Raw genomic sequence first — 19,072 nt, forward strand, 5'->3', positions numbered from 1 at the left:
GCGATAGTCAATAGAATTTTAATTTAAGTGACGGTGATAAAAGAAAGCAGCACGAAGAGTGTGCGTTAGTGTGGGTGCGGTGGAATTATGCATTTATGTTAGTTAAAGTGTATCCTTGAAGGGATTTAAATTCCTTTTTTTTTGGTACTCGCATATAAAAATTTAAAAATAAATTGCTATAAAAGCAAACAATTTTATCTTATCCATGCTTTCCTCTATAATATTATAAATTGTTTGTCTTTTATGTATAGAATTTTGCTTAAAACTCTAATATAATATTTATAACTCCTCATTAATTAGACCACTCGCAACTTGAAAAATATTTTGATGAAATTTCAAAAAAAAAAATTTATTTTTCGTTGCGATAATTTATACCTTTAAAAAAGCATACCAAAATTTTAAATCAATATCTCAAATAATTTTTGAGTTATTGCTTACTAATGTGTAGCCGCTCAACTCAATCGGTTTATCTTTAAACACGTTTTCAAATTGACTGCAGCTGCAATTCTAAGGTAAATTATATTATGCTCCTGATTTTTCCCGCTTACTTTGTATATACAAGGTCTGTCGCAAAAGAAACAGGACTGTTAAAAAAACAACAAAAAATTAATATTTTTCAAAAGTTATATCTTTTTATTCAAAGTACTTTCCTTGTGCTTCGATACAGCGTTTAGCCCGGTCAATTAGCATTTCAAATGAGTGTTTAAGGTCATTTTTCGGAATGCTCTTGAGAATATCGGTCGTCGCCTTTTGGATAGCTGAAATGTCCTGAAACCAGTGTCCTTTCATGGGTAAATGAAGTTTTCCAAATAGGTAAAAATCACAGGGTGCCAGATCAGGTGAGTAGGGTGAGTGATTAATGGTTAATATGGAGTTTTTTGTCAAAAAATCAGTGACAAGAGTCGACCGATGAAACGGCGCATTATCGTGCAACAGGCGCCAGGACCCTGCCTCACGGTATTGTGGTCGAGCACGACGAATGCGTGACAAAAGGCTTCATAACACCAAGGTGAAACACAGCAATAATCGTTTGGCCAGGTGGGACGAACTCTCTGTGTACAATACCCTCGGAATCGTAAAAACAAATCAGCATTGTCTTTATTTTTGACTTCTGAAGACGGCCGCCTTCTGATCATCACTGTGGTTCTCACAACCTTCTTGGAATCGCTTAAACCACTCATGCACATTACTACGGGATAGGCACTGATCACCATAAACTTTTTTCATCATTTGAAATGTTTCAGTAAACGTTTTCCCAAGTTTAAAACAAAATTTAATATTTGCTCTTTGCATTTTACGACCGATGACCACGAAATGTCAACAAGAGATCAAACTTTTTATTTCATATACCCACCAATAGGTGGCGCCACCAGAAACAGTTATATTTAAAAAGTTCTGTTTCTTTTGCGACAGACCATTTGTATGTCTCTATAAAATGGCCTTCCAGTTATTCGATTGTACGAGTATGATAAATGTAATTTAGCGGCCAAAAATATCTCATTTATGGATAAAATCCTATTTAATTAATTCGCTTATAACTAGTGTTAATTTTTTGAAAATTTTTATGTTTATGATATTCACTATATGTGACCTGGTCTACGGAAAGGGGGCTTAGGTGTCAAAAAAAGGAGAACAATTAATGAGATAACGAGAAACTGACGATTGTTTTTAACAGCTTTTCCCAGAAAACTAGTTTTCGCACGTTAGCTCCCTTTTTGTAGACCAGGTCACATATACATATCTATAAAAATATTCTCAGAATTATAGAATATTTCGTTGAGTAGTTTTCTTTATGAAATCCTAAAACATCCTTTTATCAAGCGCTCACACTGTGTTTGGCTTCAACAAAATATTTGATAATACTTAAATTAAAATTCATTTAATTTACTAACTCACTTTTTTCACAATATCAAATCGATCAAGTGTGCCGTTTCGAAGTAAACCGATAAATTTCTCAATCAAATTGACAAACGACTTTTCCTTAAAAATGAAGTATACTACTGCAAGCAAAAAATTGGAATTTTTTTTTAAATTCAACCCATTCGGCGAAATATCTTTTTTTAAAACAAATGATCAATCGGCCAATCGGCAATATCGGGGCAAAGGTGAGCAGAAGCCGAAAAAACCACGTCAATGCAGGGCAAAAATCAAACTGTCAACAAGGAACACTATTTGAGTGTCATGCGTCGTTCGCACGAGGCTATGCGTAAGTAGAGGCCGGAATTGTGGGCCGACAACTCTTGGTTTTTGCAACACGATAATGCACCGTCACATACTCCACTGATTCTTCGTGAGGTTTTCGCCAAATTTTCAAACAATATCTTGCTGCAACCATCGTACTCGTCAGATTTAGTTCCGTGTGACTTGTGGCTATTCAGCAAACTTAAACGAACGCACCGGGGAAACCGTCTGGATTCAATTGAAGACGTTAACGTGAATTGCTTCGCGCATTGAAGGCTGTTTCAAAAATTACTTAAACAATTGTTTCAAGAATTGGAAAAAACGTTGGCACAAGTATAATGGAGCCAGGGGGGACTACTTTGAGGGAAACGATATATATTATGAAGATTAAATTAAGAATTTTAGATTTATAAACAAAGTCGTACTATTTTTTGCTCATAATAGTAATATTTTTTCAGATATGGAAAATTTGTTAGGTGACATCACGAAAATCGTTGAAAATCTCCGATTTCGCAGAAAACTGATAAATTTCTCTTGAAATGATGAATAAATTAAGATAAAATATATTAAATAATTATTAAAAATTATTACATACACAATTATTTTGTTTACGTTTTCTTAAATGAAGGCCGTTACCGTTCAATACTAACTTGAGATTATATCTCGAACGAAATTTGGTTTTCACTCTATGCCTTTGAACAAAGTTAGCTTTCCATGTTCGAACCCAACAGTCAGCGAGAATATTAAGCATCATCGATTCGTCATTTCGTAAAACGTTAGTCTCTTGTCAAAATATTTACCTACGAAAGCAAGCACAAAGACTACGAGTTTAAGTCGGTACAAGAAAATTTGCAGATACTTCACTAACCGGCTTCTTTATTGCTCTCAAGTTTTGCTTAACAGATTTTCGATAGGGTTTTACTATTGTTAATAGCTCTATCGTGAAATACTTGCAAAAAAGTAGAATATCTAATTTATTATTAAACAAACATTATTCATTTATTGACTCTACTGCCTTAAGACTTTAATTAAAATAAAAGACTTATAGAATGTATGAAGCTTTGCCGTTGTTATAAGCTCAGAGGATTATGAAATATTATCTGGTAGGGAAATACAAATTCCTTCATAAAAAAAATAAACGAAATCAAATAGACAACTTTTGTAGAATGTAAGCTGTCTGGGTTCTTTAAAGATATCAATTAATATACTAATTTGAAAAACAAAATTCAAATAAAAATACAGCAAAATATACTTCACAAGTCATCGTGGGGATCACTCTCTTGAAATTTCAAAAAATACTGCTGATGTCAACGATCATCCAATTAGGTATGCAGCCCTCACGTTTATTCAATTTGTTTAAACAATTTCATAAAAATTGAAGAATAAATATTTTTAAGCCTTTTTCATATCTCTCCTTTTCCAATGCTATTATAATACCTATAATTACGAACTGCACAACTGGCACTAGTTCTCATGTAAATGCCATGAAATATTTCCTTAAATAGCTTTACAGTCATATATGCGTATATAATAAGTAAGCTGTTCTCGGTACCAGCATAAAGAATTTTCAGACACCACCCTTGTACAAACATATATTTTACACACCGTATTCTTGACTACCCATATATGTAAATATAATAACAACAATGCTACCATCATAACCAATGAAAAGTTCATTATATAACACACAACCAGGTACAGTAAGCAATTGTGTGCGTGTGTGATTATATGCACTTGGTGATGACACAACGTGACATACTGCCCTTATTGTAAACTTGCTACTTGCTGTATTTCACAAAAATAAACACAAGGAAGACACACAAACCCTTGGTATAGTACAGCAATTGCAGAAGTAACGATTTAAAATAATATTATGTGGAATTTATGCGGTTGCACACATACTTGTAAATACATACACGGTTGAGAAAATTCAATAATAAGTGGAGGAGAAATATAAGTATAAACAAGTAAGGAAGAGCTAAGTTCGGGTGTCAGCTTATTTGAGATACGCGTCGTTTTGTGAGAGTAAATTCTTTGAACTTATTGAACAAAGAAGTGCGATAATGCACCATCTCATACTGCATTGGTTATTCGTGATCATTTCGCCACATTTTCAACTAATATCGCGCCGCAACCACCGCATTCGCCTGATTTACCTTCGTGTAACTTCTGGCTATTCAGCAAATTCACATGACCACTCCGAGGACACCGTTTTGACTCAATTGAGGATATAAAAGCTGAATCGAAGAAGGCTCTGATGGCCATCACGACGAGGATTTTACCAAGTGCTATGATGACTGGAAAATTCGTTGGCATAAGTGTATTGCAGCGGGAGGGATTACTTTGAAGGAGATGATATGGACAAAATTCACCTTTCAATTTGATCACAGTAGTATGCTATATAAAGTCATCCGGTGGTTCGAAAATCTTTATATTGGGTATATGGGGACCAAAGGAGGTATTAATCTCATTCAACCCATTTGTGGCACACAGACATATTACTACCAAGAAAGGATTCTCTCTGAATTTCAATTATAAATTTCACACATTGATCGATATTTTAGGTAAAAAGTCAAGTATAAGCACTGGGTCCACTTATCCAGTACCTAGGGGCTTGAACTTGAACAATTTTTGGCCATACTCTAAAGGCATTATTCGTATGACATTTTCTCACGTTACATTAATTATTAATTGCTTCTTCATTTGTGCACTGGAAAGGAAAGAGCCAGATGGAATTTCAAATTGTGTGATTTCATTGATTTTCTCACTGTAACATACAAGTATGAATGCTATAGGATTTCCACATACCAAATTTGGTTAAAATCGGTTGGGTGGGTCTCGTGATAAGTGTTTTCATCTTAAAGTGAGCGCTGCCACGCCCGTCGTGCCTCTGACGTATTTAGTTATTAATTTATTTAATTTTTAGTAGTTTCGAACATTACTCTTGTTTGGAGAGTGGGTGGGGTTATCTTCCGATTTCATCAATTTCCACACTGTCGGTATGAGTTCTTATGCTGTTTACGCTAGATCAATTTTGTTGTTGTAGCTTTAGTGGTTTGGGAGATATGTGCATTAACCTTATTAGAGGGCGGGGTCACGACCACTTTTTAAATATTTTTTTTCACACAGATACCCTTGCTACTACGATGACCTGTGCAAAATTATAGTTTCATATCTTAATTTATGACAACTTAAAAGCTTTCGGTTAATGGAACCATTTAAATGAGGCTGAATACAAAAAGGAAAACGATGTCTGATCCCCTACGGGCAAACTCTTAATATGAACCTGTACTGTCAACAATTGGGTTGTCTGAACTATGCGTTTTCGCAGACACTGTCAGCTTTGATAAATAAGATAGGAATTGTATTCCATCAGGACACACACACCGATAGTGGAACTCCGGGAGGTTTGTTCGATGATTCTTTTGCATCCACCATATAGTCCGGACTTGTTATCAAGTGATTGGTGATTGTCAATCGGACCGAGAGTTTATATGAGAGCGGCATTATGAAGATAACTCTTCGTTTTAATTAACTTCTGTTAAGTGACTACAACCTTAATAGGAAGAAATAAAATTTTGTATGCGAGTTTGAGTGTCCACTTTCATCACTTTCAATCGGAGAAAAGTAAATCTGAGTTCCAGTGTTCAGATTAAAGAGAAAACCCGAAAATAAGTATGTGAAGAAATATATAATTAGTTGTGTCGGTAATAATTTTTTGCAAAACGTTTTAATTCGGATCAGTTTTTTTCAACTTTTCGAATATGTTGTCGAGACACTGATGAAGTAGTTAAATTTTGATGCATGAATAGCGGTTAAAAAGTTTAATAGAAATTATTTTATATTTGCTTTTGAGAAAGCAACGTTAATGCCTGGAAAGAGGATAATATCGTTTTATTTTGAATAAACATGTGCGAAGATTTGTTCCGATGAAACAATTATTTCATGGGAAATTTTAAATGAAATTTTGGGTATCCAGTTATGGCTTCACTTATAAATATTTTCTATGTGTAAAATCATACGAGACTTTAATAATAAAGTAATATTTGAAATATGTGCTTGGCAGAAAAATTGGATTCTACTTGAAGCAGTTCATCATGTGCGTATGTTTTTCATTCCTTTCATGTGTCTCCTTCTTCGACAAAAAGAAAGTGTCGACAGTCAAAGCTGTTCGCTGCCGGGTAAACCCTCAGGACAGTCTGTTAACGCTATGCATGCTTATGATAGCAAATTAATATTTTTCTCCCTTTGTGCATCGCTATTTTTCTCTACTCTTTTGCAGACATCCGCGTTCTATATAAACTTCAATATTTTGTTATACTCTAGCAACATATTGCCACAGAGTATAATAGTTTTGTTCACATAACGATTGTTTGTATCACCGCAAAATCAAATCGGGTTAGATATAGCGTCCGAGTGACACTCTGACTGTTCGTCCGTCCGGTTTTGTAGTGGTAGTAGTTCTTTTTGTAGGGCCAGAATACTGCCGAGTTGACAGGATAAAAAAATCCGGGTCCGTTCCGCTTACATAGACCAGACTGTCTTGTGTCTAGTCTGTCTGACCGTCTGTGCAAGCGATAATTGAGTAAAAACTAAGATATCTGATGAACTGGCTCCAATTTTTTCCAGGCAAAAAAGTGAGGAAGAGTTCGTAAATGGGCTCAATCGGACCACTGCCACGCCCACAAAATTCCATTAAACCAAAATTAATATATAATTGAAAATTGGAGACGATCCTTTTCTTACAGTTTTCCTTTGTATTACAAATGGGTTGAATCGTAACAAGCCTCACGTACCTAAAGTTTTTACCCCGACTTTAATCCATGCAAGTTACAAGATTATAAAGTATTTGGTTATACCCAAATTTAGCCCTTCCTTACTTGTTTTTTGATAATTTCGTTGGTGTTTTTTTTGCTTTTACATTGAATAATGTCTGTGCTACTTCAGCAAAAATTTGCATATCTCTTTTTACATTTTGCACCAATAGTTTGCAATGTAAAGCAACGTTTACGCAAACACAAAGCGGAAATGAAACGAAGTCACAATTACAATAAGTACCGTTGACTTGGTTGGTTACAACTTTTGAATGCCTGAGTGTTGGCACATTTGCATACGTCGAACATTTGGTGAGGACGGTGTCATTTACAAGCCAAAGAACTGGAGTGCAAGAGCTTATGGATGAGTCGACGAAACAACGGAACCGGCTAAATATGCACACGAATGGCAGAGAAATTAAAATAAACTCGTTTAATGGCTCAGAAATGCTTGATCCACTTTGACGCTGAATGCTGAACTGTTACCGTTGTTATAACCGCTTGTGCACGTAACTGTAGTATACATACAAGTATGAAATATATTTATATGTAAGAGACTAGTACAGAGAGTTACATACGATTTTGTACGTGTAGTACTGAAGCTTATTGCATAACAACTGGCGCAAGCTGGATAAACCTAGTAATAAACAGCACAACGCAGCGCTTTATTTAATTGCCGAGGGTTTCCTTTCCAATTGACATATTTTTATAAAATTTTTTATTTTTTAATATAATTTTTTGCTTGCAAACTCACGTACTAGCACATATTATATAATGGGTTATTAGTGCCTTTCATGCATAATAAAAAGTACAATTAATACATAATTAAAAGTAAATAGTGTAATTAGTCAGCATTTGTGTTTTACACACAAATAAATCCGTAGCAGTAACAAATTAAAAGTGGATTAGGGTGGGCCTTTCAAGTTATTAATAAACGAGGTTAGTATGTAACAACTGTTATTTATTGTATTTTGTATTATTAAAAAAAAATTTTAGTTCTTATACCCTGAACAGGGTATATTAAGTTTGTCACGAAGCTTGTAACACCCAGAAGAATGCGTCCGAGACCCTATAAAGTATATATATAAATGCTTAGTATGTTGAGCTGAGTCGATTTAGCCATGTCCGTCTGTCTGTCTGCCTGTCCATCTGTATATATACGAACTAGTCCGTCAGTTTTTAAGATATCGTTTTGAAATTTTCTCGTCATTTTCTCTTTAAGAAGCTGCTCATTTGTCGGAACTGCCGATATCGGACCACTATAACATATAGCTGCCATATAAACTGAACGATCGGAATCAAGTTCTTGTATGGAAAACTTTGACATTTGACAATGTATCTTCACGAAATTGGGTATACATTATTTTCTAAGGCAACTATGTAATATCCGAAGATATTGTTAAGATCGGGTAACTATAGCATATAGCCGCCATACAAACTGAACACATAGTTACTAAAAGAAATGCACCTGTGAAGGGTGTATTAGCTTGGTTGCAGCCGAAGTTAACGTTTTTTCTTGTTTCTTATTAAACTTACTTTCGTAATTTGTTGTTGCAACAAAAAAGTCATGTATACGTTTTTTTAGAGCTTAGAGCCTCAAGTTATGCACTACAGCCATACATAAACTGTATGTAGTTCCAGCCTTTCTCTAGTTTTAGACGGTCTAACTGACCACTGCCCTGTCGGCGACCATCTGGTATGGTAGGGAGTTTTACCGGATGCCAGTTCTAGAAGCTGTTTGGAAGAAGATAACGTACTGAGCTGGTTGATATATACATTAAGGGGCTACATGGGTTTGAGTTTCAAAAAGTCGAATTTTTTTATTGTCTTATTAAACTTCACAACACCTCTAGAATATTATTTTAAATTTTCAAGTTGATCCGAGTAATAGTTTCGGTGATGCACCCTTGAGAACTTGTGCGCCCGAGGCTTGGTAGGCTAAGTGGCCGTCTTTAAACTCGTTTTTCTCGAAACTGTGTTTCTAAAGCCGGTTGGATTTCTCGAGAACTACTTAACTGATCCTAATGAAATTTTACACAGGTCTTTGAGATACAATTCTTAAAGACTTGGATGAAGAATTTTTTTTCGATTACAACTATTTGAAAAAAATGTAGCGAAATTTTCACTGAAATTTAAATTTTTTTGTAAAAATTTCTGCCAAAAATCCAATTTTCAGTTTTTTTCCTTCGTCCAAGTTCTAATTTAAGGTTTTAACTAAAACACGTCTTTTTCACTTTAGATGATCCTGTAAGGAGTTATCATGCCAACGCGGGCGCATCTTTTTTCCGAGGGGTCCCCGGAAATGTTGTCGCATAGGCCGAGTTTAAATTGATTTTTTCTAAAAATTTCTGAATTTCTTTGTTATTAGTGTATATTTGTAACAATAAAAAAATTGTAATAAAATACAGGGTGGGCCATCTAACGTTTTACATTTGAATTATCTATATTTCGACATTGGAAACGTCAAATACCATTCGGAATGTGACAGATATCAGTAAAAAGTCTAAAATTTACGAAATGGGAAATATTGAAAATTTGAAAGTTTGACCGAGGATGGTCAATTTTACCGAAAAATCATCTTTTCGGACGAGGCTCATTTTCACCTCGATGGTTAAGTTAACGAGCAGAATTGTCACATTTGGGGCGCTACGTGCCATACAGCAAACGCTACACTCAATCTTTTACGCCCTATCTTCGAAAATCGCATAATCAGCAAAAGAGGTGATGTGAATTGGCCTCCCAGAAGCTGCTGTTAACTTCATTGGACTAGTTTCTGTGAGGAGCTGTTAAAGATAAATGTTACGCCAACCATCCAGCAACAATTCAAGATCTAAAGTACGAGATTCAAGCTGCTGTAGCTGCCATAAAGCCTGAAACCATCGAGAAAGTACTCCAAAATTGGGTGGATCGGATAAGCTACTGTAAACTCAGCTTCGGTAGTCATTTGTCCAAAATTGTTTTCCACAAATAAATTTCATAAAACAACCTTTTAAATAAATGTTAGACCTTTGAAAAATATAAAGCCGTGTTTTCTTTATTGACTTTTTAAATACAAAATTCCATATGGCCAACCCGTTATTTATTTTATTTTTTTTTTTTTTTTTTGAAAAAAGGCTGTTTTTTACCTGAGGCAACCTATGTAACCCCTAATAATTTGTTAAATTTTGATGATTGCGCCAACTCAAAATCTACACTCCGTTAAGAAAGCCCACAAGCGGTAGTAAAACTGGAAAATGATGAACTTTAACACTTTTCGTGATATTTGTAAAATTGTGACAGGTGAGTTAAAATGAGTTGCGTGAGTTATCATCATTGACATATCAAAGGAATGCATAGCTTAAGTATACCATTCGCTCATTCAGCTTGCGATACGAGGAATAAATTGAAAGAACTATGCTACGATGTAGATTTCCATCCACCGCATTTGTCAGGTTTTGGTCGTCAATGACTATTTCCTCTTTCTCAGGTTCAAAAAGTTGCTCCGTGAAATAATATTTCATTCAAATGTGCAGGTCAGGACGGAAAAAGTTATATTTTGAAGGAAGCCATATATTTTCAATCAGTATCAAAATGTTGAAGCAGTTATTATTTGAACATATAGAAATCTAGTGGAAATTATGTCGAAGAAAGAAGTCACATTTTCATTCAAAACACACATTATTTCATTACGAGGCCAAAAGGTTTTTAGTTCATGAAATAAGACTCTAGTAATGGAAATTGGAGAAGCTCTAATTAGAATGCAAACAAAGTAAATGAATAATTTTTTTTAAAGCTCTTAAAATTAGATAAAGTTATCGGAAATTAATTGCGGTTTCGTACTTAAAAAAATTTAATAAAGTATAAGCTCACCATATCATACAGTCGATATAACTCTTGAACCAATAATTGAGAGATTTTAAATTTTGATAACTTTCTTAATTAAAAAACTATAAAGGCAATTTTTTGAAATTATAGAAATGTTCTTTGAACATATTTAAATTAAAAGAAATTTCTTCTATTTTTCTTAATAATTCACTTGAAATCCTAATCGACAGTCGATAAAAAATAGACAAATGTGTATCATCGACCACTTTTTGCCATTTTTCCGCTAGAGAAGTTATTCCATCAGTGTACAACTTTCATCAGTGTAAATCGAAATTTCCAAAACGGAAACGAGCCTTGTGGTACACCAACTAATACTCGTACAGTATCGTCTCCGTAAACTTCACAAATTTCATTGGGGCTGGTGTGGCTTTCCTCCCTTTTTTATACGAAAATTTCAAAATGTAGCGAACTTCCTCATTATTTTCACTCACTTTTGAACAGCTGTAATTTTTTTTTCAAACTTCCCCGAATTTAGCGCACTTTTAATTATATTCACTCACTTTTGAAAGCTGTAATTTTTTTTCCAAACTTCCCCGAATTTAATTTTTAAATGAACCTTAAAATCTCTCATTTCCATCGCTTTATGGTATGACACAATGTGATTGGTAGCACTGGAGATATACGACTGCATCGACAGCTATTGACAAAATACGAAAAGACTTTCTCCACTATCCAATATTTTTAATACAACCGTCAAAAAATATGAATGAGAAACGATGAAAATTACACAAATGTCATAATATCTAGCATGAAAGTGCAAGTTTTAATATATATACTTAATGTATAGATTAAATCTACTGCACAGTCTAAAGTATAATTTTCTATGCGCTCTTAGCATATTATTGGTATTAAACATATTGCGCAGTAAAAATTTATGTCAACTTATCTACTCGAATTAAGAGCATAAACCATGAAACCCAATCTCATAACATAAATAATATTTTTTTTTTTTCAAAATATTCAGGAAGCAGTGCAGCAGGCATTGCCACAAAATTAGTACACAAATGTCGTATAGAATTGCCTGAAATGTGATAGCAAATCACAAAACGGGGGCGGTGTCGTGAATAAACTCAAATAAACGTCACTACAACTTGCGTGCCGTTTATTTCAGGATGGCATACATAAATACTGCTTAGGCAGTGGTTTTGGTAAGGGTTGACAACGATTGTGATGCCAGAGAGGCAGCTGTGTGCGCGGTATGAGTGGCATAACAGATTTCGTAATACTTTTTATGGTGAGAAGAAATATGAATGAAATTTAAGTACATCAAAAAAAGCTTCTATTATATATGTACATAAATGGAAGCAGAGTATTACCGAAAATATTTTCATTTTCTTTGTCATAAATAATTTTAATTTAGAAAATCGTTTCAGCTTAGCAACTTATTGGATCTACTTTCGAAAGCTTTTCAAGTATTTTTCGTATTACTCTAATATATATCATTTGACTGGAAATTTGAAAATTTATCAAGTAGTCTAAAAGCAGTTTGATTGTTTGTCTTTGACGCCTAAATGTATACTACATTTACTCGAATATTAGTTTATATTATTTTGCTGTAATTATTAGTTGTAGTTCTTATCGAAAAGTTTTCAAGTAGTGTAAAACATGTTACTGGTTTTTAGTATAACAACTTCATCCAAAATTATGTGCTTATAAACATATTTATGTATATGACGCCTAATTGTATACTATACTCAATCTCAAGTTTATGAAAAAGTATCTATAGAAAGTGCATGCTCACAAAGAAGAAATAAAATATCTTTTTATAGTGCTTTCAAAGTGAGAAGCAACTAAATTGTTGGCCGTAAGTTCTCTAAGTTAGGGAAAACTATTGCTGACAAACACTAGCATTGTCTATTTTAAGGCGCACATATCTCTAAATAATAGACTTCTTATATTTCAAGCGCATTTTTTGTGAAACTAAAATGCAGCTTTATAAAAACTACCGTTAGAATACGTAAATAATTCTATAAATAAGAAAATATATAATAATTGGCATTTTGAAAAGGGTGAGTCTGCAAGGCAGCATTTCGGAAAATATTATATCACAATTGCTCACTATTTTTCAGCGTCAAAACGTTGCAGCACGTCCATAAATATTCAATGACACATTAAAATGTACCGAAAATGTCCCTAGTGTGACAGCTGTCAATTACGCTGTCACTGTAACTTCATTCAGTGATGGCAATCTCGTGGCACGTGTAACAATAGCAGCTGCTTTTACTGCGGATTTTTCGCACCGTTCGTTATTTTGATGGGCAATACATTTTGAAAGTTTCTAAAAATAGCAAAATCTATCCTTTTTTCTGTCGAATTACAAATTCATTTTACTTCTATGTAAATAGGTAATAGTTTTTGTGAGCGCTGCTCACTTTTCTACTATAATATTTTATGGTTTTCTTAAAAAAAATTAAATTAAAGCTTTGGCTAGGTTGACATTCAACCTGCTTTTTTCTTATTATCTTTGGTAATTAATTATTGAAAAGTATGTATGTATTTTGGAAATTTTCACTTACTTTCAACGGTAAATTGTACGGCAACAATTGGCTGTACATAACCTTCGATATTTTTGAATGGGAAATAATAGCCGGGGAAACCCATGCGTGGATAGTAATCGCGTGCCTTAATATTTTCCACATCGGCAGGGTTTTCACCTTCGCAGGAGATCCAAACGACGCTGGTCTGTGAAATAAAAATTAGTAAAAGTAAGTGGTTAATAAAGTAAAGTAATAATAAACTTCTTTAATATGCATATAAGTTCGAGTTGTGAATATATATTTGGGTCTTAACACTTTTTATACGTGAGTAGCCAAAGAACACTTAGCTCGAGATGAATTGTTCCTGAAAATGCCGGCAGCATCTCTGAGGTCAAATGTTTGTTTCAATTTCCTTATTAGTATTAATGTCTCCAGATAGCTTGGCTCTGGTTGTTTGAAAGATCTTCAATCTTATACGCGAAGTCCCTTATTTCTCCATTGAAATTGCTTAAACCAATTAGTGTTCTTTTAATGCTCACCAGAAAACCCATACTTTTTTCAAAGTACCACGCAATATTAACGAATTTTGGTAGTTAATATTATGTTAACGTTTTTTTTAGTTTAGCGAGTGTTCTTTTGCTACTCGCTCATTAGAAGTGACGAATTCGTTCGAATTAACCAATTACGCTAAACTCAGAAAACAGCCGAGCTTGTGCTCTTGCTTAATAGCCATTTTGTTAGTTTAACGTGTGATCTTTTGACACTCGCTTACAAGAAAAGAAAACAATTTTTTTCTATTAAACGGTGTGTTTTTTTCAATGAAATCTTATTTCTTCACGCACTCACCTGATTTGGTCGCAAGCTTTCCTTCTCTTTAATATGATTCTGCAGTTCGAGAGGCATATCAACTGGTAGGTGTTTTGAGTCGTTATAGATAGCTGGTTCCCAGTTGTAAATCTGTATATAAAAATTGCAAAGAAAATTTTTTTTTTTTAAATTTGATTTTCTCAGTTTGTAGCAAAGATCTGTTCTACCTTATTCAACTTTAGGAATATGCATGGTCTGGCCTGATGATAGCCAAAGTTGTTTTCCTTTGTGCATGGAGCAAAAGAGTTGGCATCAAAAGCGCAAACTTTACCTTCTGGTGGTGGATTTTCGAATGAACAATTCACTTGATTCTGCTTTGGTAGATCTTCATAGGCTGTGTGTGTTTAAAATAATATTTGTAATCAATAAATAGTTATGAGGTAATGTATGAGAAAGTAGGAAGAAAGCATTTTAGTAAAGCAATAAAAGTAAGCCACTTAATCAAGCGATAATTTATGGCTGTAAGGAAGTTGTAATACGAAAAGTATAATTAAGGCTAAATTTTAAGTACTTCAACGCAACTAGAATTTCATATTATTTTACAGCGATAGTTTTTATTATTTTATAGCAATAAACTACATATACATGTAAATATCTATATATTAGCAAACCTTTCTTTTTATTTCTTTTTTAGCAAATTAAACTTGTAGCTGAGATTTTAGTCCCTGCTACAGCTAGTATTAGCATTTACGGATTTTTTCATTTTGAGTTCATCTACTATACACACTTACTCTTAGGCACAGCTAGAAATTATGCCAATTTCAGCATTGAGATAATGTAATATGTAATTAAAAATAAAAGATTTTGAGTAACTGAAATTTTCAAATGGTCTAAATATAAATTGATAAATGCCGAATTCAAACCTAATTCATTTCTTTTGTAACATTTGTGTTTTAGTTTAACTGAACTGTTTGGTCCTTTAGTAACGCATTGCTTCGAATTTCAGTGAGGAATTAAGGTACTTATCTCATTTCTCAGCGCAAAAAAGTGTCCAAATATCTCTTACAAGATGAATTTTGACATACAAGATGAATTCAGACATTTTTTGGAGACTTTTGAGCGCTAAAGTTGCCACCACGTTCTAAATTGGAAAATTGAAAATACAAAAAATTTGCTAATTATAACGCGTTATAGCCTTATATTTTAGAAAACTTTCTTGAAACCACCGATTTGGATAAATTTTCAAAAAGAGATGCCATCTAATTAAACAATTTTAGATAAACAAATTATTACTGCGGCTTCAGTAAACATTTAAAAAATAACACATTATTATAAAGAAAGTATTTTAGAGCTCTACATTTCATAAATTGTTTGGTATAGAGTTGCCACCTTTTTTTGTATAAAAATAATAAAATTGAAAATATTGCTAAAGTAGTCCTAATTATAAACACCGTATATGTATATTCTAAGAATCTTATTTTTGGACCAATTGTTAGATAGTGTTGCCACCTAACAAGAAATTAAGATAAACAAAATAAAACTACGACTGTAGTAAAAAATTTGAGGCTACTGAAAATAATCGAAAAATCTTCTTTTTCGATCACATTCGAAATAGAGTTGCCACCTAACAAAAAAATTTAATATAAACAAAATATCACAGCGGATACAGTTTTGCGTTCAAAAAGACTCTTCTGAAAGTTTTAAATTTACAGTTTTTTATAGAGTTGCCACTTATTGAAAAAGTAAAACTGTATACAATTTTAAAATTTTTTTGAGAAATCTTTTCGTTGTATTCGAGGAGACTTAACTTCAAAAATTCTTTCAAACAAAAATATAATATTCAAATTCAAATGAACAAATTATCCCTTATAAAATACCAAAACACTTAATCTAATCCTAAAACATTGACTGTCTAACACATTTATTACAAATATTGCACACAGAACAATGAAATATAACTTGGGAAATTTAAACTAATAATTTTATGATAATTTGGCTTTATACTCACATTGAAGGAATGATGCAGTTTCATCGACCCAGTATTTGTAATTTTCGGGTCTCGATTTCTCGTACCAGATTAAGGTGCTCTCTACATTTGCCTCTGGGGGCATTGGTCGAAAGCCAAGACCTGAAAAGAAAGAAAGATACATAATTTGTAAATCTTGCAGAAGATAGCAGTGCTTTTAAAGATACAACTATTTCAGTTTTACTCCTTCGCCATGCCTTTCAGTTCTCAACTCTCTTCATTTCGACAATATATCTCACCAATTTATCAAACAATATAAAATAGAAATCAAACCACAAATATTCTGAAAATTTTACTTTTAGATATTTTTTGGAAAGAGTTGCCACTTATAATAATTGAACACTTTTTATTTTAACAATATATGTACATATCTCACAATGTACTATAAAAAATACAAAATGGGTATCACTCTATCAATATTCTGAAAATGTTTAATTCAGAAATGTTTGGCAAAGATTTAAACCCACTCAGTTCGAAAATTTAGCTCACAAATGTATAATACAAAATGGTGCAGAGCCATAAATTGCAAACCCTAATTGAGGCAATTTTCATAAAAGAATTGCCACCTGTAACTATTGAATTGAGAAAAATATGGAAAACATTTTGTCGATCTTAACTTAACTTAAGTTCAAGAAAAACTTCGCTTTTTAAGTTTTTTTTTATTTTTAAATATTTCTTGTAATGGAGTTGCCACCTATGAAAAATAGCTGAGAGAAATATTGAAAAGTATGTACCAAGAGAGAGCCTTGTATGAAGTATTAGGTAAACTTTTGTTTTGGGCAAATTTTGTAATAGAGTTGCCACCTATTCAATAAAGTTTGGAAAAGTATCTCAAATAGTGTAACATTTTTCAGAAAGCATAATATTTGGAAGAGTTTTAATTTGATCGTGTTTTAGAATAGAGTGGCCAAAAACTCTGCCAAATTTTGTAAAATGCATATAGAAAGCTCAAACATGATTTTTGAAAATTATTCAGAAAGTATTTAATATTTGATGACTAGGTTTTTCATATAATTAATTTTAATTTTTAATATTTAATAAGTAGTTTTTTCATATAATTAGCTAGTTGCTCATACGCCCCACCCCACTTATACACAGCATATCAAACGTACTAACCACATTTAATCACTATTAACGGCAGCCTATAAATTATATGCTACCATTTTGGTAAATGATTAAAAAAAAATCCATTACAAAGTAGCTGTAAATTTTCAGCAAGCTCATAAATTTATTTCCAACCCTGCAATTAAAGCTACTCATTAGAAGAACGCTCCCTTGCACAGTGTTCGCACATTTCCAACATCAGTGGTTTATTTTGAAGAATCTAATAAAAATTCAATGTGTATACACACCCACATCATTATAACAACAAAAAATAAAACGACTAACCAAAATTGCTGGCAATAAAATAGAAAAGAGCACACGCTCGCCTGCGATTGCTCATGTAGTTAATCATACGCCATGCTGATCCCAAGCTATTTGCGCGTGCAAATTTTGGTGGCGCCACGAGTATCTAAAATTATTTATTTATTTTCACATTTAGCGTTGTTGTGGAATAAAGAAAATTGAATTAAAATACATTTAGTAATCCTATGCATATACACACAAAGACTATTTGGGAGAGCAGGCACGACCGCATGGCTATAAATATGGAAATTCTACGCCTGACCGCGCATAATTTTTGAAGTGTTCACGCTATCACCACAAGAATTTGAAAGCAGCTAAAACCCGTTTCTTATACTATGCATATTTATTAACTACATACAAATATATACATATGAATAAATAGTATGTATATTATGGTACATACATATATAGTCAAATTACATTCACAAATAATATATATTTGTATTAGAATAAGACATGTTTTGTCATGAAACTTGGACAGCTTTTCGCATGATATTTCTTCATTTCAGTAATTGTCACATGCTTATTGAGAATACCTTGGTTGGTTGAGTAAAAAAGAGAAAGGCAGAAGCGCTCATGAGGTACCAAGTTTTGACCAATTAAGCCTTATGGCAACTCGATGGATTTAATAAAAAAAAAAAGATTTTTTCTCCCCTAGCTGTCAAATGCCTTTTAAGTTGAAACATTTGAGAGTCGTGAGAAATATCTCGTCTCAACCGGCTGAATACTAAGCATTCACAAAGATAATGTTACAGTGTCTCATCATCCTCCGCATGCTCTGTATTCCGTCGATTCCAATTTACCAATCTTCTGATGGTAGGTTCCCTGTAATAACTCCTACAATGTTACTTAGTTTCCTCTTGCCTAGAAGTAGAAACGTTTTGGTCTGCCCCCATCTACACTACGCTAAAATACCTATCTGGTATGCCCTGTCTTGCTATTATTTCAAGACTTGATATATTCCTCTAGTGTCCATTGCTTCAATCAACTCTTGAAGGAGTAGAATGGTCTAAGAAAGTCTGAGGGAATTATATTCCTGGCTACCTCGAGTGAGCCCAGCCATTTGCTTTTTATTTCCTTCAATTACTAATAACTTGGTATCCAGACACTTGCATATGCATTGGTTATCTGGAGATTCAACTCCAGAGTCTTTGACATAATAGCATTATCAATATTGATTGTTATGCTATTATACGACTACTGACTGCAGAAGAATTCGGCCATAGCTCGGTGAGTAATGCGGTTTAGCAAACACCGATAACATGACCCCACTTTTCAACTGGGAAAGAAGGTTTAAAGTAAACATAGGAAAATATACCTAAGCAAAGTTATGCTAGCTACGCGCAACACTCTAAACCTCGACACGGATGGCTCAAAAATGAACGATAGAGTTGGTGCTGGAATATGCAGAGTTAGACATAATGTAATCTTTTAAATTGCCTGACCACTGCAGTATATTTCAAACTGAGGTCTTTGCTATTATGAAAGCTCCGGAG

The 19,072-nt window shown here is 33.4% G+C and overlaps 1 protein-coding gene across 6 annotated transcripts in view; it reads right to left on the bottom strand.

Annotated features, from left to right (window-relative positions):
* LOC126753388 (sodium/potassium-transporting ATPase subunit beta-2) overlaps positions 1 to 19,072 on the bottom strand; it is a 120,149-nt gene that overhangs the window by 29,451 nt on the left and 71,626 nt on the right. For all 6 annotated transcript variants that reach the window (XM_050464787.1, XM_050464790.1, XM_050464792.1 and 3 more), the window contains exons 4-7: positions 16,152 to 16,271; positions 14,371 to 14,537; positions 14,183 to 14,293; positions 13,376 to 13,541 (exon numbers count right to left, since the gene is read on the bottom strand). In XM_050464787.1, coding sequence (XP_050320744.1) covers positions 13,376 to 13,541; positions 14,183 to 14,293; positions 14,371 to 14,537; positions 16,152 to 16,271 — 564 coding nt within the window. The remainder of the gene's footprint in view (positions 1 to 13,375; positions 13,542 to 14,182; positions 14,294 to 14,370; positions 14,538 to 16,151; positions 16,272 to 19,072) is intronic.

This window comes from Bactrocera neohumeralis, chromosome 3, assembly GCF_024586455.1.
Source record: "Bactrocera neohumeralis isolate Rockhampton chromosome 3, APGP_CSIRO_Bneo_wtdbg2-racon-allhic-juicebox.fasta_v2, whole genome shotgun sequence".
NCBI lineage: Eukaryota > Metazoa > Arthropoda > Insecta > Diptera > Tephritidae > Bactrocera > Bactrocera neohumeralis.